Source organism: Megascapheus bottae, chromosome 4 (assembly GCF_031878675.1).
Source record: "Megascapheus bottae isolate mThoBot1 chromosome 4, mThoBot2.hap1, whole genome shotgun sequence".
Lineage (NCBI taxonomy): Eukaryota > Metazoa > Chordata > Mammalia > Rodentia > Geomyidae > Megascapheus > Megascapheus bottae.
Window position 1 is genome coordinate 54,132,952 of NC_143512.1, and position 22,634 is coordinate 54,155,585.

The 22,634-nt window shown below is 38.5% G+C and overlaps 1 protein-coding gene across 4 annotated transcripts in view; it reads right to left on the bottom strand.

Annotated features, from left to right (window-relative positions):
• Positions 1 to 655: 655 nt before the first annotated feature.
• Positions 656 to 22,634, bottom strand: part of Gpbp1 (GC-rich promoter binding protein 1) — a 56,146-nt gene continuing 34,167 nt past the window's right edge. For all 4 annotated transcript variants that reach the window (XM_090331921.1, XM_090331922.1, XM_090331919.1 and 1 more), the window contains 6 exons: positions 17,169 to 17,353; positions 15,013 to 15,153; positions 12,286 to 12,453; positions 10,743 to 10,930; positions 5,684 to 5,786; positions 656 to 1,147 (listed from right to left, as the gene is read on the bottom strand). In XM_090331921.1, coding sequence (XP_090188047.1) covers positions 989 to 1,147; positions 5,684 to 5,786; positions 10,743 to 10,930; positions 12,286 to 12,453; positions 15,013 to 15,153; positions 17,169 to 17,353 — 944 coding nt within the window. In that variant the 3' untranslated portion in view covers positions 656 to 988. The remainder of the gene's footprint in view (positions 1,148 to 5,683; positions 5,787 to 10,742; positions 10,931 to 12,285; positions 12,454 to 15,012; positions 15,154 to 17,168; positions 17,354 to 22,634) is intronic.

Here is a 22,634-nt window from a genome sequence, read left to right on the forward strand (position 1 = left end):
ACTACTCATCAATAAATTATTTCCAAAATTAATATGTATATTAATGGATAGTGAAAAAAGAGCTTTTTTTTTTAACCTCAAAAGATAAACTCCAAAGTGAATAACGTTTTTAGAGACCAGTACCTTGAACAGTACAGAAAACAACAATATTCTGAAAATCCAGTTTTATTTTCCATGTTGTGGACAGATCCAGTTAGTGTGATCAGTTCTTCTGTATGTGTAATAATTTATCAAAATAAGTTTTCCCACAATATTCTTTCCCATCAACTCTGAAAATCCTAACCTAACAACATATCCAAATAAAACTCTTGAAACTCACCTCTTAAAATCTGGAAGTTTGGCAAGTCTCTCCTGTAACATTTATTATACTATAAATGGCTAAAGAGCAATTTCTATTTTAAAGGTGACTAGTAAAACAGCTAAGTTCAGGAAATTAAGGTTTTAGTGCACTTTGCTCCTGTTTTAGCCAACATGCTACATTTTCCTTTTTAAATTTTTTTTTCTTTTGTTTTCATCTTGTTTCAGAGGGAAGTGGAAAGGCGCACGGCGCACAATGCGGACTTGAAAGTTTCCACAGTACGAAAAAAATAGGGTTCCGCAAGCAAAACTGTAAGCTGCCTTTTTTCTTAAGACCTGGACATTTTAAGACAGAAGCTTTGCAAAACATTACACAATTTTTTATTATTAAATGAGAAAAATCTCATTTGTTACATAGTCACATTGCTAGTCAGAGAAATGCTGCAGTGATGAAGAAAGTCAATGTTGGATCAACCAAAGTCCTCATTTCTACAACATTCATTTACAAAGAAATAATGTTCAACATAGCCCAACACAACATTCTTGGTTTTCTTCATAATGAAGTCCCCCAAAAAATCATCTTCTAATGGGGCATTTCACTACATAAATTATAGTTCTTCATTTTTACAATTCACCCCAAACTGCATGAGAGATGTGCCACGCTAAAATTTCTAAAGCTGTTAGAAGTCCTTCACACATCGTCATCATCTGACGTGTCACTGCTACTTGTTTCTGTGTCATCATTCTCAATTGTAGGTTTGAAAGTGCTGTTTTTCCAGGGTCCAAACTTGAAGTCACAGATCAGGCCATTTTTCAAAATACCATTTTTTCTCAGACCATTTTTCTGTAACTAAAATTTCAAATATACATTATTTTACAAGAGTTATCTGTTAGGAATACTGCAATAGTGAAACATACCAACAAATAAAAACTAACTTAATCTGTGCTTTTTTTCAATATTCTAGATACTAAATCATTAGCTGGAAAATACAATATTTAAATAGACAAAACAAAATGTTATAAAATTAATATATTGTACACATTTTTCTAACCAGACAGAATAAAGATGAGCCCTGATTGTCATAATAACCAGTGTATTAAACCTTTCTAAATTTTCAATCCCTTGTATGAACTAAGTAATAAATGTTCAGATATGGCCTAAACATATATTCAGCCACCATTATAGCTATTACCATTATTCATATAATGCACCCCCCATATTCTGCTTTATTTATATGTAAAATAAAGGTATACAAACAATAACAGAATGCTTCTCTGCAGAAACTAAGATAACAGAAAAAAAATAATAGACCTCTATTTCTGAAACAGAGAAAACAAGAACTATGTCAAGCCAAAAAGATCACCAGAAAACAAATGGTTAACCCAAATTAAAGAAAAAAAAAAAAAAATAGGGGCCAGGAGTTTGGTTTGGTGATAGAGGAAAAAAAAAAAAAAAAATGGGGGCCAGCTGTTTGGTTTGGTGATAGAGTGCTTGCTAGCATGCATGAAGACCTAGGTTCGGTTCCTCGGTACCACATATATAGAAAAAAGCCAGAAGTGGTGCTGAGGCTCAAGTGGTAGAGCTCTAGCCTTGAGAAAATCCAAGGACAATGCTCAGGCCCTGAGCACAAGCCCAGGACTCGCAGAAAAAAGAAAAAAAAAAAAAAAACTCTAGCTCATGCCTATAATCCTAACTACTCAGGAAGCTAAGATCTACAGACTGAGGTTCAAAGCTAACCCTGGGAAGAAAATCCACGAGACACATATTCCAATTAATCATCAGGGGAAAAACAAAAACAACAAAAAGCAGAAGTGGTGCTGTGGCTCAAAGTGGTAGCAAAGATAACTTTAAGCTGAAGAGCCCAGGGGACAACACCCAGGCCCAGAGTTCAAGCCCCATGATTGAAAAAGTAAAATTGGAGGGGGGGGGGGGGGAGAAGCACAGAAAAAATAAAATTTAACTGTCAGCCCTGGGACTTGAACTCAGGGCCTGAGCACAGTACTTGGGCTTTCTCAGGGCTAGCATTCTCTACCATTTCAGCCTGGGTATTCGTGCATGCAAGGTAAGCACTCTACCACTAGGCCAAACTCCCAGCCCCTGAGCGTTTTGCTTAAGGCTAGCCCTCTACCTTGAGCCATAGTGCCACTTCTGGCTTTTCTGTTTTTATGTGATACAAGGAATAGGAATTGAAGCCAGGGATTCATGCATGCTAGCAAACACTTGACCAGTAAGCCATAATCCCAGCCTCAAAAATAAATTTAGTTGGAAGTAATAAGAACAAAAAGAAAGGAAAATTGTCTTTGCAAATGTCACGGTTTAGAGAACACCAATGAGGCTGGACACTGGTGGCTCTCAACTGTAATCCTAGCTACTCAGGAGGCTGAGATCTAAGAATCGAAGTTCAAAGCCAGCCTAGGCACTTAAGTCCGTGAGACTCTCATTTCCAATTAACCACTAGAAAACCAGAAGTGATGCTGTGGCTCAAGTGGTAAGAGCACTTACCTTGAGCTGAAGACCTCAAGAACAGCGCCCAGGCCCACAGTTCAAGCCCCATGACAAAGAGGAAGAGGAGACCCAATGATCATTCTCCAAAACTCACTGTAAAACTAAGAACACAAGCCGGGCACGGTGGCTCACACCAGTAATCCTAGATACTCAGGAGGTAAAGATCTGAAGAGCATGGTTCAAAGCCAGCCCAGGCAGTAATGTCTATGAGACTCTTATCAACAACTAACCACCAGAAAACAGGAAGTGGTACTGTGGCTCAAGGAATAGGTTGGTAACCTTGACATAAAAGATCTCAAGGACAGCACCAAGGCTGAGTTCAAGCCCCACTACTGACCAAAAAAAAAAAAAAACTAAGAACAAAGCAAAGTTTGAGAAAACACAGCCAAAACACACACACACACACAAACACACACACTGGAGAGGGCAGAAGGGAGAGGGCAGAGGGGAGAAGGGAGAGGGCAGAAGGCAGAGGGCAGAGGGGAGAGGGGGGGAGAGGGGAGAGGGGAGAGGGGAGAGGAGAGAGGAGAGAGGAGAGAGGAGAGAGGAGAGAGGGGAGAAGGGAGAAAGGAGAGGGAGGGGAGAGGAGAGGGAAGGAGGGGAGAGGGGAGAGGGAAGGAGGGGAGAGGGAAGGAGGGGAGAGGGAAGGAGGGGAGAGGGAAGGGAGAGGGGAGAGGGGAGAGGAGGAGAGGAAAGGAGGGGAGGGGAGAGGAGGGAAGGGGAGGGGAGGGAAGGGGAAGGGAGAGGAGGAGAGGGGAGGGGAGGGGAGAGGGGGAAGGGAGATTGTTGCCAGGCATCAATAGCGTTCACCCTCATAATCCTAACTACTCAGAAGATTGATATCTGAAGATCACAGTTCTAAAAAGCCAGCCCAAGCAGGAAAATTTGTGAGATTCTTATCTCCATTTTAACCAGCAAAAAGTACAGCTATACTTCAAGTAGAATACTATCTTGAGCACAAAAATTCAGAACCCAGACCCTGAGTTCTAAGTCCTAGTACCAGCACCAGAAAAATGAATGAGGGAGGGAAGGAGGGGAAGCAGCTCTATATTAAGGTAACTATTTTGGGAAAAAAATGCACCTATCAGCAGAGACTAATGCTTTATAATCCTTGCTAAGGTAAAAGGCTGAAGTAAAAAAGTTGAAGGCTGGACAGGGAGTGGAGGCCACATACACAGAAAAGACTGAAGTGATACTGTGGCTCAAGTAGTAGAGTGCTAGCCTTGAGAAAGCACAAGGACAGTGTTTAAACCCTGAATTGAAGGTGGCAAGCACCTTTCAAATTCATAGCTAAGTGCAGTAGTATGTACCTGTCATCCTAGCAGCTTGAGCAAAAAAAAACAAGTTTCTAGGTCAGCTGGGGTAGAAAGATCTGTAACTGATCTTAACACATGTAGATGCAACACATCTGTCATCCCAGCTTACATACAACAGGAAGCCAGAAATAGGTGGACTGAAACCTAGGTGCATACTTGGGAGAAAAAGAGTGACATCATCTCTAAACATTCAGTGCAACAGAAAAATGGCTGGGAGACTGGCTTAACAGTATAGCATTTGTCCAGCAAGCATGAGGTCCTGAGTTTAAAACCCTGTATCATCAAAAATAAGCAAGTAAGTAAATCTTTAATGGATCTGGGAAAATCCAACTCTTCTGCTTTTGTGAGAGGAGGTGAATGACAGTTTCATTATATAACTCAAGCTGAATTCCAACTTGCAACCTATATAAGCCTTCAGCTAATGATCTACCTTTCTTATCCTCCAAATAGGCCTATACCATAATATTCAGCAAATAATCTCCTAATAAAATCTCAAAAATGTAGAAGTGTAAGGTCATGCATTGGTGGCTCACATTTGTAATCCTAGCTACTAAGAAGCCTGAGATCTGAGGATCATAGTTCAAATTTCAAAGTCAGTCCAGGCAGAAAAGTCTAAGATTCTTATCTGTAATGAAAAAGCTGGAAGTGGTACTATAGCTAAGTGGTAGAGCTCTAACCTTGAGCAACAGCAGTTCAGGCCAAGAGTTTTTTAAGCCCTAGGATCAGCACCCCCTCCCCACAAAAAAAAGGTAAAATAATAATAATCATAATAATAATAGTAGTAGTAATAATAATAATAAAAACTGAGAGTTTAGCCTAGTGGTAGAGTGCTTGCACGAAGACCTGGGTTCGATTCCTCAGTATACATACATAGGAAAAAGCGGAAGTGGTGCCGTGGCTGAAGAGGTAGAAAGCTAGCCTTGAGGAAAAAGCCCAAGGACAGTACTCAGGCCCTGAGCTCAAGCCCAGGACTGGGGGGGGGGGGGGGGGGGGGGAATTGAGATTGAAATTACGGGGACCTAAAACAAGATGCTTTAGGAAAGAATGTGCTTATATAAGGAAAATGATCAAAGGCAAAGTTAGTTAGGAAGTCATCAAGGTTTATCATCCAGGCCAAAACAACTAAGAAATATCTTGAATACAAATCAAATACATTTTTTAATATCAACATTTAACTGCTGCATACAAAACCATCATTGCAGATTTGTTTAAAACAAAGTCAAGTCTGACCAAAATTTGATTATCTAACAAATTCTAAAAACAATAAACTTGTCTTTTTACTACAGTTCTTACCTTTATATTATTTTAATTAAGAAAGGGTCATTTTAGGACTGAAAGCATGGCTCAGGTGGTAGAGTATCAGCTAGCAAGCATGTAAGAGGGCCCGGAGTTCGAACCCTAGTGCCACCAAAAAGGAAAAAAAAGGGGAGAGGGCATTCTAAAACATTTGAGGAAAACATTCCTGAGTGCTAGAGCAACAGCCTTGAGTGGAAGGAAAAAAAAAAAAACAAGCAAGTACCACAGAACCACAACGAAATTAAATAAATGTCTTGGGTTTTCTTACCTGCTCACTAATAACTTGGAATTCTCTCATTTCATCCTCAGTTAGAGGAGCACAAGTTTCATCATTTTCACTGTCTTCCTGCCAGCCCATCTCTTTCAACAATCTGAGAAGAAGTGAAGAATTAAGTTTAACTTATAAGAGTGTGTGTGTGTGTGTTCATTTTTTATGTCGGTGATGGGGCTTGAACTCTGGACCTGGGCGCTGTACCTTAGCTCAAGACTGCTACTGCCCTGCCCCTTGAGCCACAACACCACTTCTGTTTTTCTGGTCATTACTTGGAGATAGAAGTCTCACAGACATGGACTTTTGTGCCTAGGCTGGCTTTGAACCAAGATCCTAAGATCTCAGCTTCCTGAGTAGCTAGGATTACAGGGGTGAGTCAACATGCCCAGCTCTAGTCCATTTATTTTACATACCAAGAGCCAGGTGAGGTGGCTCATGCCTATAATCCTAGCTATTCAAGTTGCTGGGGTCTGGGGGTTTAAAGCCAGCCCAGGCACTAAAGTCAGTGAGACCTTTAGCCCGAGTTAATCACCAGAAAAGAGAAGTGGTGCTGTGGTTCCAGGGGTAGGGCGGTAGCCTTGAGCTGAAGAGCTCAAGAGCTGAAGAGTTCAGCTCAAGAGCTGAAGAGTTCAAGTCCCATGACCAACCAAAAAAAAATAAAAAAAATACACGAGCTGGGAACATGCCCTAATGGTAGAGTGCTTGCCTGGAAATACATTACACACGATCCATTACGTAAACTTCACAAAGTCTTTTGGATTAAGTTAAATAAGCTACCTTTGATAATAATGAATTGCTTATTTGTAGGTATCATAGGTTCTATAAGCTAGAAACTTGTAATAGGAAAGGCCTAAAAAAAAAATTTGAGAAGACAGATGGAATAACGGTATTAAAAATTGAACTAGGCCTCAGGTGCAGGTAACACCGTACCATATGAGCCATAGTCCAACCTTTCTGCTTTGTTTTCCCCAATATCCTATGCAGGCCTGGACTGCCACCCTCCATTTCAGGCTTTCTGCATATATAAGATAATAGACGTATGCTACTACATTCAACTTGTTATGGTTTGAAATAATGACCCAGGCCAGGGTTAGCCTCAAACCACAATCTCCACCTCCCAAGGAACTAAGCAATAGTTAGGATTATGTGATGTGTGTGAGCCACAGAGCCCAAGAAAATCTTTCCAATTACTGTACTAAATGTAAGATTATTTCTCCCTTTTTTCTTCCATGCCACCACTGTTCAATTCTTGGCAACGTGTTATGTTTTTTTTAATTTGAAAAGATTTGCATGGGTTTTCTTATCCTTTTTTTTTTGGGGGGGGGGCGTCCATGGGGCTTGAACTCAGCCTGGGCGCTGTCCCTGAGCTCTTCAGCTCAAGGCTACACCCCCTACCACTGGGCCTGGGTGTTGTCCCTGGGTTCTTCAATTCAAGGCTACTACCCTACCTCTCAAGCCAAGCCCCACTTCCCATTTTCTAGAGGCTAACTGGAGATAAAAGTCTCAGGTCCTTTTGTGCCCAGGCTGGCTTTGAACCTTGATCCTCAGATCTCAGCATCCTGAGTAGCTAGGATTACAGGCATGAGCTACAGCACCCAGCTCTTAAACCTTTTTTTAAAGTTGGTTGTGGAGCTTGAATGAGGGCCTATCTCTGAGCTTTTTTGTTTTGCTCAAGGCTAGTGCTCTACCACATTAAGCCAAAGTGCCACTTCTGGAGATGAGTCTCAGGGACTTTACTGCCCAGGCTGATTTCCAACTCCAATCCTCAGATGCAAGCCTCCTGAATAGCTAAGATTTCAGGCATGAGAACCACCAGGGCCCAACCCTATCCTGTATTGTATAACTTATTCCTCTACTCATGTCATCTTTTAAAGGCTTGTCAATTATCCTCAACACATAAATTTGAAAGAGATATATCCTCTATTAGCAGAAAAATAATTTTAAAGCTCTAATTAAGGATTAAAGCAAGTAAAAAATGACAAATATGCTTTCTTTAATGAAAATACTTTTAGGTAAACAGAGCTTAAGATTGACAGAATTTCACCATTTTAAATAGTTAGACCAGTTTGAACACTGTACCAAAAGCTATAATGCATATTATTCAGTAACTTCATACTTTCTGCTTCATATTAGGCCTGTACTGGTAGGTTTGAGATTTTTTTTTTTAAACTGCATTCCTTTAGGCTAAATTAGCAGCTCCAGAGGTAAGGCAGTAGCCTTGAGCAGAAGAGATCAGGGACAGTACCCAGGCCCAGAGTTTAAGACGCATGACCCACTAAAATAAAATAAAAACAAATTTTAAGGGGCCAGTAGTTTGGCTGAGTGGTAGAGTGCTTGCCTAGCATGCACGAAGACCCAGGTTCAATTCCTCGGTACCACATACATAGAAAAAAGCCAGGAGTGGTGCTGAGACTCAATGGTAGAGCTCTAGCCTTGAGAAAGCCCAAAGACAGGGTTCAGGCCCTGAGCTCAAGTCCAGGACTGGCAAAAAATAAATAAATAAATTTTAAAAATTTAACTTGTTCTCCTTATCTTCCAAGTGACTTATCGAAGTCACATAAGGAAAACTTGCCTATTTCACAGCAAATGAAGGAAACAAGATTTTTTTCAGTTTCAGTCTCTCAAGCTAATAACATCAAACTCCAATTTCTGAACCAAAATATGACAAGTGAATATTATTGTGATTTCAATCCCATTACCATCTTTTCTAACTGTACTTTTTAAACTTTAACATATATGATCTCTCATTAAAGTGGTATTTCCACACAATTACCATTCAATGCCATCTAATACAGAGCAAATAGACCCAGAACTAGTAAATCTAAACTGCTTTTGCTAGATCTACACCTTTACTATTTTACTTCTAAAACTCAATAACTCAACAGCAATATAGATGAGAACACTTAAACATTACAAAGGAAATAAAAACAAGGATTGAACTAAGGATGTGACTCAGCAGGAATATGATTAGCATGTATCTAGGCCCTGGACTTTATTATCAGTAACAAAATAATGAGAGTAGGAGGGGGCAAAGTAGTATTACTCTTATTTTTTCAGAATGATATAGACCCCTGATTATTTAGTATTTAATATTCTGATTTATCATTCAAGCAAAATAATTATCGTTAAGAACGGTATCTGACAACTCACTGTTAAATTCAACTAGAGTAGAAAACATGCATTGTGACACTAAAATCACACTTAAAAGTTTATGGTAGTTGGGTAGTCAGGCCAATTGAAAGATAGAGATTTGAATCCAGCCAGAAGAGACTCCACCTCCAATTAATGGCAACAAAAGAGAAATTGAGGCAGAGCTTAAGTGTTGCGGTGTCAGCTGTGAGATGAAAAGGCCAAGCAAGACTTTGAAGCATGAGTAAGCATGCACTCATTCACACTCACATACTCACACACATTACCAAAATTATAAAACCATGAGACAGATATATCACACTTGTTTTTAACAGAAAATTAAAACTGGAAATCTAAAGGCTATAACATTTTTAACTAAAGAGAAAAAAATATCTCTCCAACAATAATATGTTCACAGAAATAAGTGTATATGAATGCTCATAGCACAGCATTATCCATAACAGTTGTAGAAGTAACTGAGCTTTATTAGCTGATGAACAAATTTTAAAACACAATGTGTTACAGTGTACCATATAGCTATAAAAGTAACAAAAACCAGGGGTACAAATACATCCATAATACCAACACAGGCAAGAATAAATAAAAAGAAATAAGGCCCCCAATTTCAACCAACTAACAAGATGAAAAACCTGTAATTCCAGCTAAACAGCTAATCAGGACCAAAGTCTGAAGTTTAATTGGGGGGGGGGGGGGGGAGAAGAGAAGCCAAAGTAAAGGTTGGAGACTACAGTTCCAGACCAGTATAGTTAAAAAAAAAACACAAAACAATCATTAAGACACCATCCCCAGAATGGCAAAAAAAAATAGGACTGGAATGAGTAGAGTGCCTACTGAGCAAGGAAAAAGGCTGAATTTAAAATCCCACCATGGGGTGAGAGGAGGTAAAAACTAAAGCCAACTAAAAGTCAATAAAAGGTGTGGAAGGTATGACTCAAGTGGCCTCACAGATGTGTAGCCCTGACTTTGATCTTAGTACACAAAAAAAGAAAAAAGAAAAAAGCCGAGCATGATGGCTCATGCCTGTAATCCTAACTACTCAGGAGGTTGAGACCTGAGGATCACTGTTCAAAGCCAGTCCCAGCACTAAAGACAATGAGACTCTTAACTCTTATTAATCACCAGAAAACTAAGTGGGGCAGTGGCTAAGGGGTAGGGTGGTAGCCTTGAGCTGAAGAGCTCAGGGACAACGCCCAGGCCCAGAGGTCAAGCCCCATGACTCACAATCAATCAATCAATCAATCAATCAATAAATAAATGCTGAAGGCCTAAAAATTCCAATTAATCTGAAAATATGCTTTGTCAAGAAAACTAAGTAAGAGGGCTGCGAGTTTGGCCTTGTAGAAGAGTGCTTGCCTAGCATGCATGAAGGCCTGGGTTCAATTCCTCAGTACCACATACATAGTAAAAGCCGGAACTGTTACTGTGGCTCAAGTGGTAGAACCCTAGCCTTGAGGAAAGCCCAAGGACAATGCTCAGGCCCTGAGTTCAAGTCCCAGGACTGGCGCCAAAAAAAAAAAAAAAAAGCCTAAACAGACATAAAACAATTGTGTATATAAACTATATCTAAAAGGCAAAAAAAAAATTAGTACAGGTTACCTAGGAAAAAATGAAAATAAAGCATAAATCTTAAGTGGACATGTTCTTTATGGAGTGGTAGATATGTTCTAATATTTGACTGTAATAGCAGCTGAATTTCTGTAAGTATACTAAAAATTGACTTAAAACAATTAATACACTTAAAACAAGTAAATTTTATGGTAAATAAAAAATATCTCAATACACATATTAAGTTAGGGGCTTGAACTATACCTCAACAGATATGCCAAGCCTCTGCTTCAGTAGCCAGCATTACAAAAATCAATAGTCACAAAAGAACTGTACAATAGTTGAAACCTTGCATACTAACCTGTGTTCCGCCTCAAGTGAACTGGAAAGAACATCAGTTTGTGGGTAGGTTGAAGACCGAATGATTTGCTGGGAAATAACTGAGGCATTGCCATTCTCTTGTGGAATTTCATTTTCATCAAAGTTTCTGTTTATATCTCTTTCTTGGTGAGTACTATTGCTGTTATGCAAATTAAAGGAGTCTTCATCCTGATTTTTAGGGAGTTAAAAATAGTAAATTTAAAGGACATAGCTAAGAATTTAAATCTTGGCTTGATTCCCATTAAGAATACATTTATGGGGCCAGGAGTTTGCCCTAGTGGTAGAGTGATTGCCTAGCATGCACGAAGACAGGGAGGGACTCAATTCCTCGGTACCACATACATAGAAAAAAGCCAGAAGTGCCGCTGAGGCTCAAGGGGTAGAGCACTAGCCTTGAGAAAGTCCAAGGACAGTGCTCAGGCCCTGAGCTCAAGTCCAGGACTGGTTTAAAAAAAGAATATATTTACTATCATCATTAAATTTAAAGACATTCTCCCAACAACAGAAAACCAAAATGAGATGGGATTTTCAAAACTTTGTAAACCTAGTAAAGCCAAAAGAATGAGGATGAAGACAGAGAAAAAGGAAAACTTTCTCTTTTTTTGCCAGTCCTGTGGCTTGAACTTGGGGCCTGGGAACTTGGGTACTTTTTGTTTAAAGCAAATACTCTCTAACACTTGAGGCACAGCAACACTTTGGGCTTTTTCTGTATATATGGTACCAAGGAATCAAACCCAGGGCTTATTAGCACATGCTAGGTGATCGCTCTACTACTAGGCCACACTTTTGGCTCCTAAATTTCTTTTTCTTTTTTTTTTTTAAAGTAGAGCAAATGATACATGTTTTATCATTTCATCTTTTAGGAGACTAGAGCAGGAGCATTACTGAATTACAAGTTCAGCCTGGGCTACATAATGAAACACTACTATAAAAATACAACCAACAAAACATGTACATGAAGATGTCATAATGAGCTGGGCACCAGGGCTCATACCTGTAATTCCAGCTACTCAAAAGGCTGAGATTTGAGGATTAGAGTCTGAAGCCAGCCTGGACAGTAAAGGCCCAAAGATTCTTATCTCCAATTAACCACCAAAGAAACTGAAAGTAGTACTGTTGCTCTAGGAACTGTGCCCAAGCCATGAGTTCAAGATCCAGAACCAGCCAAAACAAAATAGGAAAATGACATAATGAAACCCACAAATGCCTACTTAATGTATGTTTTTTTTAAAAATCCAAGACTAGGACTGGAGTCTCAGCACAAGTAGTAGATTGCCCAGTGGGAAAGCAAAACCAAGCAAGCTCGAGGACCTCAATCCAATAAGCATAGGCAATAAACATGTATTTTTGCATAGGAAATGCAAATTAGTTAGAAAAACCTACTTTAGAAAGGACAGCCTTATTTATAAAAATAATATTCAAATAGATATCAGGATTTCTCTTTGGGCAGATAAAAATTCCATTATATAAAATATTCCAGGGTAATGTTAAGGCCTAAAAAGTATCAGTGCAAATTCAATTACCTTTTCTAAGCCAGCATGGCTTTCATCTTCATGTTCCTCTTCCACTCGGTCTCTTTTCAATGCTTTCAAAAATTCACTCTTCTTATCAGTGCGCATTCTTGTCAGTTTGGTTAGACGAGGCTGCTGATTAAGTTTGTCAACAGGTGAAGAGGAATTTGAGCGATTACACTACAAGGAATACCGAGATCAAAAGAATTAATGTCAATTAATTAAGTACCAATAGCTTCCAATTTAAACTTTGTTCACAATGCAAAACTGACTTTAAAATGTAAAATCACACTCTGCTTTTCTTTACCACTATTTATTTCTTTTCCAGTACTACTTGGAACACAATACCACTAACTTCCCCATATTTCCATCTGAGAGACAAAAATTTAAAGCTCAGCCAATTTTGTCCACTTCAAAATAGATTTAGTTTTCAGGACTACCTGACCTGAAATGGCTTTCATTCTATTACATTATAGTTATACGCTATTTGATTCTATTTGATTTGTGGTACTTAGTTAGGACACTAACTCCTACAATTAAACATTTTTATGAGACAGTTTCTCAAACCATGTTTCAGTGTTCTAGGGTTCGAATAATCCCTCCAGTAAAATGTATTTCTAAACACATTGTTTATCAAATTAAACAGGAGAAAATTTCTATGAAAAGGCAAGGAGTACAAGAGGGAAAAGGGTATTAAATGAGATTCTTCTGTTTTGCTTCTTTGGTGGAATGTAACAAAATAGAACATTAGGACTCAGGTAATGGGTTTTTCAGCAACTGATGAGATAACAATGGTTTACTACTGACATTAATATCTATACTATGTAATAACTACTCCAAAGAAAATAGGAATGCTAGCCCTTCCTTCACAGCCCACAGCCGAAACCTTTTATGATTGAGAACATATATAAACAGTATATGGAATTATGATGTTCCAATACTCAAAGCAATTTCTGGTAACAATACAGTCAATTGTCCTTTGATCCTATACTAACAAGGAACACTCCCTGGTCTAGTAGAGGTTTTTGTTTTGTGACATTCCTGGGACTTGAAGTCAGGGACTAGGCACCATCCCTGAGTTTTCTGCGCAACACTAGTGCTCCAACCCATGAGCCAGAACTCCATTTCCAGAATTTAAGTAGTTAACTCTCGAAAAGTTTTCTGCCCAGGCTGGAATTCAGCTATGATCCTCAAATCTCAGCCTCCTGGGTAGCTAGGACTACAAGCATAGGCCACCCATGCCTAACTAGCCGATAGTTATTAAAATCATAAAGAAATGGCCGGGACTTTGGCTAGTGGTAGTAGAGTGCTTGCCTAGCATACAAGAAGACCCGGGTTCGATTCCTTGGTACCACATACATAGAAAAAGCCCAAAGTGGTGCTGTGGCTCAAGTGGTAGAGCTCTAACCTTGATAAAGCCCAAGGATAAGTGTTCAGGCCATGAGTTCAAGTCCCAGAACTGGCAAAAAAAAATCATACAGAAATACTTAAATTATTTTCAGTACAAAAATAACATGTATCAGGAGGGAGTGGGGTGAGGGAAATGGGGACAAAAAAACATGAGAAAGTATCAATGTGTGAGAAGTAATGTACCTACTACCTGGCAAATGTAACTGTAACCCCTCTATACATTATGCAACAATAAAAACTAATAATAACTTAAAAAACATATCTTCCTATCTTATCCTCTCCCTGATTCAAGATTATGCTAATAAAAAGTATTACATAATTTGCTTTGGGAAAAATGGACAACTTCTCATTACTAGTTCATACAGCATAACTACCACAAATATCAAGAAAAAAATTCAATTCTTAAAAGTTATACTAACTGATGGAATAGGTAATATGCTTTACTGGATTATTTTCTCTGCTGTTTAGGATGGTTGGAAACCATTCAAATTTTTTTTTCATGTATTTATTGTAATTAATAGAAGGGTTACATGATATTTGCCAGATAGATGGTGCATTAATTCCCATACATTGATACCCTTTCACATGTCTTGGTCCCCATTTCCCCCCCCCCACCCCTCCCATACAAATTTTTTAAAACTTATCAAAATTTAAAACTAGGGGCCGGGAGTTTGGCCTAGTGGTTGAGTGCTTGCCTCGCATGCACGAGACCCGGGTTCGATTCCTCGGTACCACATACATAGAAAAAAGCCAGAAGTGGTGCTGAAGCTCAAGTGATAGAGCTCTAGCCTTGAGCAAGTCCAATGACAGTGCTCAGGCCCTGAGCTCAAGGCCAGGACTGGCCAAAAAGAAAAAAAAAATTAAAACTATTCTAACTTTCTCAAAGTACTATACACACACACACACACACACACACACGGAAATGTCAACCGGAGTTTTACAAAAAAACTACAATAACCATTTTAATATAGTTAATGAGTTTATATATTTTATTCACAAAACACCAGAATTTAACAACCATGCATAGTGGAACATATATTCTATATGCTAATAAGTTGGGCCCAGAAATTCCATTCAAGCCTGAACAACGCAATGAAGCCTCACTCTAATCCTAGCTACTCAGGAAGCTGAAATCTAAACATGAGGTTCACATAGTGCAAAACCGGCCTGAGAAGAAAAGTCAATGAGAATCAAAAACGTTATAGAGGTTTGGCACAAGTGGTACAGCCCAGGCCTTAAAGAACAGCACTCTAGAACAAAGATCAAGCTTCAGTATCAGAAAAGACATTAAAATAATACATTTCTCAAGTAAACTTGAATGGTATATACCTCTTTCACTGAATTTGTTGTTGGACTAAAATTCTTTGCAGTTGATTTAAAAGCATTAAAGTTGCCAACACCGTATGTCGATTCATGAGGAAAAGAAGCTCCAACTTTATTTTCTTTAGTTTGGCTTTTCCATTGTGTAGGCTAAACGAAAACAAGTATTAATGGTTGTCAAAAAGATACAAAATAGTGAAAAACAAAGACAAAGGAAAAAAAAGTCACATGAATGTACCCGAAGTTTCTGCTAGCATGTGCAAGGCCAATTTAAATCCCAGTACCACTAAAAACTGGACATAACATAGCTCAACAATTACTTTTTGTTAACTCATTATTTGTACATGATTATACCTTTGTCTTTGTCTATAAATAAAGTCAAAACTTGATAAGCACAATTTTTTTTCCTTTTTCTTTTTGCCAATCCCAGGCTTGAACTCAGGGAGACTGAGTACTATCCTGGGCTTTCTCAAGGCCAGAGCTCTACCACTTGAGCCTCAGCACAGCTTCCAGCTTTTTTTCTATGTATGTGGTACTGAGGAATTGAACCCAGATCTTCATGCATGCCAGGCAAGCACTCCACCACTAGGTCAAACTCCCGGTCCCCAAAATCACCATTTTCTAAGTAACAGGTTTGGGGTTTTTTTGTTGTTTGTTTTGGGGGGAGGTTGTTGGTTTTTTGCCAGTTCTGGGGCTTAAATACAGGACCTGAGCACTGTCCCTGAGCTTTCTCTCGGTGAATGCTCTAACTTGAGACACAGAGCCACTCCCAGCTTTTTTGTGTATGTGGTACTGAGGGCTTTGTACATGCTAGGCAGGCACTCTACCCTACCACTAGGCCACACTCCCAGCCCATTTTGATTTTTTTTTAAAGATATATATATATATATATATATGGCTGAAGTAGGGGGCAGGAAGTTTCCATATGAAACTTTCTATGAGAGCTTCAAAATCTAATACTGAACATCAAGTAAAGAGTAAATAAAAATGTACCTAATACAACAAAATTTGCCAAGTTTCACTTACATTGCTACTAAAAAAAATACATATAAAGCTATGCTCACAAATATACAAAAATTAAGAGCACAAGCAGAATGCTAGTGGCTCAAGCCTGTAAACCTACCAACTAAGGAAGCTGAGATCTATAAATTGCGGTTCAAAGACAGCCAAAGCAGAAAAGTCCAGTAAAGCTTATCTCCCATTAACCAACAAAAAGTTGGAAGTGGAGCTGTGGCTCAAGTGGTAGAGCACCAGCCTTTAGCAAATCTAGATGAATTGCACTTATAAACCGAAGTGTTGATTAGCAATCTACTTGTTTAAATACTTAAAGGCAGTAGAAGTGTAATGTTAAAGAAGCCAAGTAAACAGTGCGTGGTGATTTCACACCTGCAATCCCAGCTACTCAGAATGCTTAGATTTAATGATCAAGGTTCAAAGCCAGCACGGGAACAAAAGGACCTAAGACTCTTATCTCCAAGTAACCTCTAAAAAGAAGTGAGGCTTGGCTCAAAGGTAGGGTGGTAGGTAGCCTTGAGCTGAAGAGCTTATAGACAGCACCCAGGCCCAGAGTTCAAGTCCCCTGGCTAACAAAAGTAAAGAGAGAGAAAGAGAGGGGAGGGAGGGATTAAAAGCACATAATGAAGATGGACACCTGTGGCCCACACCTGCAATCCAATCCTAACTACTTGGGAGATTAAGACCAGTTCAAGGCCAGCCCAGACAAAAAAAAATCACCATTACTTTTATTTCCAAAACCTAGAAGCAGGGCTGTGGCTATAAGCAGGAAAGTGCTAGCCCAGGTCCTGAGCTCAAGCTCCACAACCAAAAAACAAATAAGACAGGCTTAAAGATATACAATGAGCCAACTCCTTCCACCAACAAGGAATACTTCATAAATAACTCACAAGCACTTTTTTACAATTACAATGAAGAAAATGAAAGGGCGGTGGGTACGAGTGCTTGCCTAGAATGCATGAAGCCCTGATTAGATTCCTCAGAAACACATAAACAGAAAAAGCTGAAAGTGGTGCTGCAGCTCAAGTGTCAAAGCATTAGCCTTGAGCAAAGGTGCTCAAGGACAGTGCCCAGACCCTGAGGACTGGAAAAAATAAACACTGAAATTTGCATTTATTCCAAAGATGACTTTGTAGTAATTAAGAACTTACTTTTGTAGGTGGAGCAGCAGGTTTGGGGACTAAGCCTTTATAAACACTTGGACCAGTTCCATTCTTAACTGGCTGTGACTGAAGATTTCCTGCTACTGGGAATCCAGATAGCTGTAAGTCTTTTGTATTACCTTTCTTAATAACCAACATCCTCGGAGCTCTAGACTTAGGATTCGGAGGGTATTCTGCATAAACAAAGCACAAGGAAGAGTTACAATTTCAAATCTTGGCATAATGTAAGTTCACCTAAAGGGAGAATACATTCTAGACTTACTGTATTTTAAATAGTAACAGCATTTGAAAAATGATGTAAAAATCAATGTTAATAAATTCTTTAAATAAGAATATTAACAGCAGCTGGTTCCTGGGTAATAAAGCTAAATACCGACTATATTCCAGTTAAAGAGATAAAGACAAAACATAACCTCACAAAATATACCAAGAATTGAGCGATGTTACTAATACAAATGAATCCATCTAGGTATAACTGAAAAACCAAGGTTCAATTTAACATTTTTCCACTAAATTATGAAAAATTACAAATTTCATCCTTACAAATTAGAATTCTAAATATTTAATATAAAGTACTGTTTTTTCCTTACCTATTTTGAAAAGAAAATCATTTTCCAACTCCTTTTCTTCCTTTTCACTCTCTATAAAGTTCCCTACTTCTAAGAATCTATTTAATTCATTAAAATAACTACATTTAATACCAATTCATTCAAATATTTACTAACTCAAGGCATCAGATGAGAGCACAGCAATGAGTTCAATTCTGCTTCTTGAAGATAATAGGAGTTGCTAAATGAAGATTTCTGAAACTGTTTATAGACTGTAATCAATATATAATCAAAAGAGGCATTACACATATACTATACATTCTCAAAATTATTACAGGAATGTCTTTCTTCCTTTAGAAAAATTATGAAGGCACCCATCTCATATTCAGAAAGTTTAAAAGGATTTAAAGAAAATCTAAATCAAAATCTAAATTGAAGTTCACCTTGCATGTTATATATGAATTTCTAGAGGTTTGTGGTGGTACTCTGCCCCCCAAACAATACTAGACTACACTACAACTCCTAAGGCAATCTGGAGGGAAATTTATGTTCTTGTGCAGTTTCAAAACCTCTGAAAGATAAAGCTATTATCATGTCAACAGATAAGTAATGGCTTAGATCAAACCTAAGAGATTCATCTTAAAATTAAGCACATGTTTGCACTAGTAAATAGATGACACCAGGATGAATAAAGTATTAAAAAATTACAAGTGTCTAAACTGAGCATAACAGCATGTGCCTATAAAATTCCAGCACTCACTAAACTAAAGCAGGAGGATCACTAGTTTGAGTTTAGATCGAACTCCAAAGGGAAGACTATGTCTCAAAAACTGAATAAACAGTTCTTGAAACCATCGTGGTATCTACCATGTGCCTGTAATTTAACAGCTGGGATTAGAAAAACTGCTTGAGTCCAACTCATTGCCCACGCAACATGGGAAATACAGTAAAACCTTGTCTTTAATCTTTTAATGAGGAAAATCATTGCCTGGAATTTAAATGAGTTAAATATAATCCAAGAATATGAGGAATAATCGGTAAGTTAGGAAATATAAAATCTCCAGAAGAATCCAGGTGTTAAAAAATGGAAGCAAGGGCCGGGATTTTGGCCTAGTGGTTAAAGTGCTTGCCTAGCATGCATGAAGACCCTGGTTCAATTCCTCGGTATCACATACATAGAAAAAAGCCAGAAGTGGTGCTGAGGCTCAAGTGGTAGATCTCTAGCCTTGAGAAGTCCAAGGACAGAGCTCAGGCTCTGAGTCCAAGCCCCAGGACTGGCCAAAAAAAAAAAAAAAAAAAAAAAAGTAAACGGAAGCATTTGGGGCCTACTGATAGAGTGCTTGCCTAGTACTCATGAAACCCCCGGGTTTGATTTCTTGGCACCACATACACAGAAAAAGCCAGAAGTGGTGCTGTGGCTCAAGTTAGAATGCTAGCCTTGAGAAAGTTCAAGAGCAGTGCCCAGGCCCTGAGTTCAAGCCCCAGGAATGGCCCAAAAAAAAAAAAAAAAAAAAAAGCAGCATTTGATGGGAAATCTCAGTGAAAGCAAGGGAAGGGGTGCAGTCCAAAAAGAAATACACTCATTACCTGACTTACATAATTACAACCCCTCTCTACATCATCTTTATAATAACCATTTTAAAAAAAAGCCCAAGGGCTCTATCAGTATATGACAAGACTAAATAGGACTGACACAGATTTCTAGTTCAAAATAGTCATCAAGCAAATTGGGCTTTCTTTCCTTATAAATACTCCTATCAATGTTGCTATAATAGACAGTTCAAGAGTCATGTCATCAGGAGGGGAATGATCTCATTAAGTCTCAATTGAAGGAGGGGGGTGAAAAGAAAAGGCATCTGTTTAGAATATACATAAAAAAGAGAAATGATATATATATAAGCACTCTGTGGAATCTCACACACTGGGACTTGAAAGTGCCAAGATATGGCAGGGAGGAAGAAAACAAACCTTTTGCTGACAAAATCAAATTATTTACCAAGAGAAAATCTTATTCTAAAGATTCTGTATGGAAGGGTGAAGATATAAGAAGAAATACAATGGACACATATGTAATCATACATTTCAACTAGGAGGCAAAGTTAAAAAGTAAACAACATATAGTCTTTTAAGCCTCAAATAGAGTCTGACTAGAAATTTCACCTAAATTGGATTCCTTGGAGCAAGAAATATTCACACTGTTTCTTCAATGAGGTCCTCAGTGCAAAGAATGATGAAAGGTCCTATAAGGAAGAAAGGTGAAGCCTAAGACATCAGTTACAGAAGAACAGGTAGCAAAGAGATGACAAAGGTACTTGAAGGAAGATGAGCAGGAATGAGAAGAAGAAAAGCAGACAGTACTTTTTGTGCTTTTTAGACATTATTTTAGTATCATTAAAGAAATTATTTAAGAAATTAAAGTTAAAGAAAATGTAGCCAGGGCAGTAGCTCATGCCTATAATCATAGCTACTCAAGAGGCTGAGATCTGAGAACTGCATTCAAAGCCAGTCCAGGCACTTAAGTCCATGAGACTCTTATCTCCAATTAACTGCCAGAAAACCGGAAGAATCTAATATACTAGTTCCCAACTAGGACTGATTTATTATACCACTTTGCAGATGTTAATCTTTCATTTATAAAATTGAACAGGTTCAAGTCTCAAGAGTTACTATGAAATGTCTGTTAAAATGTTTACCAAAAAAAATTCACCTGTTATTACAATTAAAAGTGTACATTAATTTTAGGGTAAAACGTAAGAGGTAAGAAAATGCAAAAAAATATATATGTATGTATGTATGTATGCATGCATGTATATAAGAGACACATGATAAAGACCAGTATATCTCTTTATGGTTATTCTGAATAAATTAAGTACAGGAATTTGCCTGTTTAAGACAAAGATTTTTTTGGGGGGGTGGGGGGGGTGAGCACGGGGCTTGAACTCTGTGCTGAAGTGCTTTCCCTGAGCTCTTCAACTCAAGGTTACTGCCCTACAGCTTGAGCCACAGTGCCAGTTCCAGTTTTCTACTGGGAGATAAGTCTCATGGATTTTAGAGCCTGGGCTGGCTTTGAACCACGATCCTCAGATCTCAGCCTCTTGAATAGCTAGGATTACAGGTGTAAGCCATTGTGCCTGGCTAGAAAAAGATATTCTTAAGTAGTTATCTATAATAATGCTTCCAGGCAGATTTAACCTGCTCACTTAAGTTCTTCTACACTAAGTTTCATGTGTTTATTATCTCAAGCTCAGGTGAGCAGTTATTTTCACATCAAAACTTAATTTCAGGGGCTGGGAGTTTGGCCTAGTAGTAGAGTGCTTGCCTAGCATGCATGAAGACCTGGGTTCGATTCCTCAGTACCACATACATAGAAAAAGCTGGAAGTAGTGATATGGCTCAAGTGGTAGAGCTCTAGACTTGAGAAAGACCAAGGAGAATGCTCAGACCCTGAGCTCAAGGCTCAGGACTGGCAAAAAAAAAAAAATTTAATTTCAGCCAGGCACCAGGTAATCTTGTAATCTTGCTACTCAGGAGGCTGAAATCTGGGTCAAAGTCAGACACAAAGGCCTTGAGACTCATCTCTATAATTAATCACCAGAAAACTGGAAGTGGAGCTGTAGCACACAAAGTGGTAGAACCCTAGTCTTAGAAAAGCTCAGAGATACCTCCCAGGAAAGCCCCAGTTCCTGAATTCAAGCCTGAATAATCAGAAAAGAATAAAGAAAAGGTAAATTGGCCACAGGAATAATTCAAGTTGACATCTTAACTTTTCAACCACTTTGCTGTCTTTCCCATACAGTCCCACGTAACAACCTACTGCACACAATTTCTGACTCAATTATTACATAAAGTTTTACTTCTTTAGTCTACCATGGAGAATTTTTATTTCTGCCTTTTAATTAGCTACAACTAGAATCATCTTTCTGTATCGGAGCAAAATAATTGACATTTACTAAATATCTGACATGATAAAGGATTTTAAAACACTAAACAATTTAGCACTATTTTACATTATTTTCCTGTGATCATCTTCATGTCACAGAAAACAAAACTGACTTGGATATCAAGATAGTGATCTATCCAAAATCCAAGTGACCAATTATATAAAAGTGCTATCTAGCTATTTCCAAAGCCACTGCTCTTAACCACTTCATAATAGAGAAAAGGGAAATAAAGCTGGCCCAATTGCCTTATTTTTTTCAAAATGTGTATCATCCCCAACATTGCTGGTCATATAGAAAGCCAAATGAAGTCAAGGTCACAGTGATGCCACATCCCACTGTAACACAAGCAGCAAATTTAGCATGTAAATAAAATCATACAGCCTAGTAAAAAAACAAAAACAGTGGCTGGGAGTTTGGCCTAGTGGCAGAGTGCTTTGCGTAGCATGCACGAAGACCCGGGTTCCATTCCTTGGTACCACATACATAGAAAAAAGCCAGAAGTGGTGCTGAGGCTCAAGTGGTAGAGCTCTAGCCTTGAGAAAGTCCAAGGACAGTGCTCAGGCCCTGAGCTCAAGCCCAGGACTGGCAAAAAATAAAATAAACAGTATTTGAATTAAGTTTTCAAATTAATTCGAAGAGGAAATATGGCTACATAAGACAATGTCAAACTCAAAAACCCAGGACTGCCAAAAAAAAAGAGTTAAAGGGAAATATTATGAGTCAGGCACAGTAGCTCATACCTGTAATCCTAGCTACTCAGAAGGCTGAGATCTGAGGATCATGGTTCAAAGCTACCTGGAACACTAAAGCCTGTGAGTCTCTAATCTCTAATTAATCACTAGAAAACCGGAAGTACAAATAAATTCCCACTATGAACACTAATTTTAATATTAAAAAGCTTTCTGCTAAATTAATAATAGAGCTCTATATAACTCAGTAATAGAATGCTTGCTTAGCAAACACAA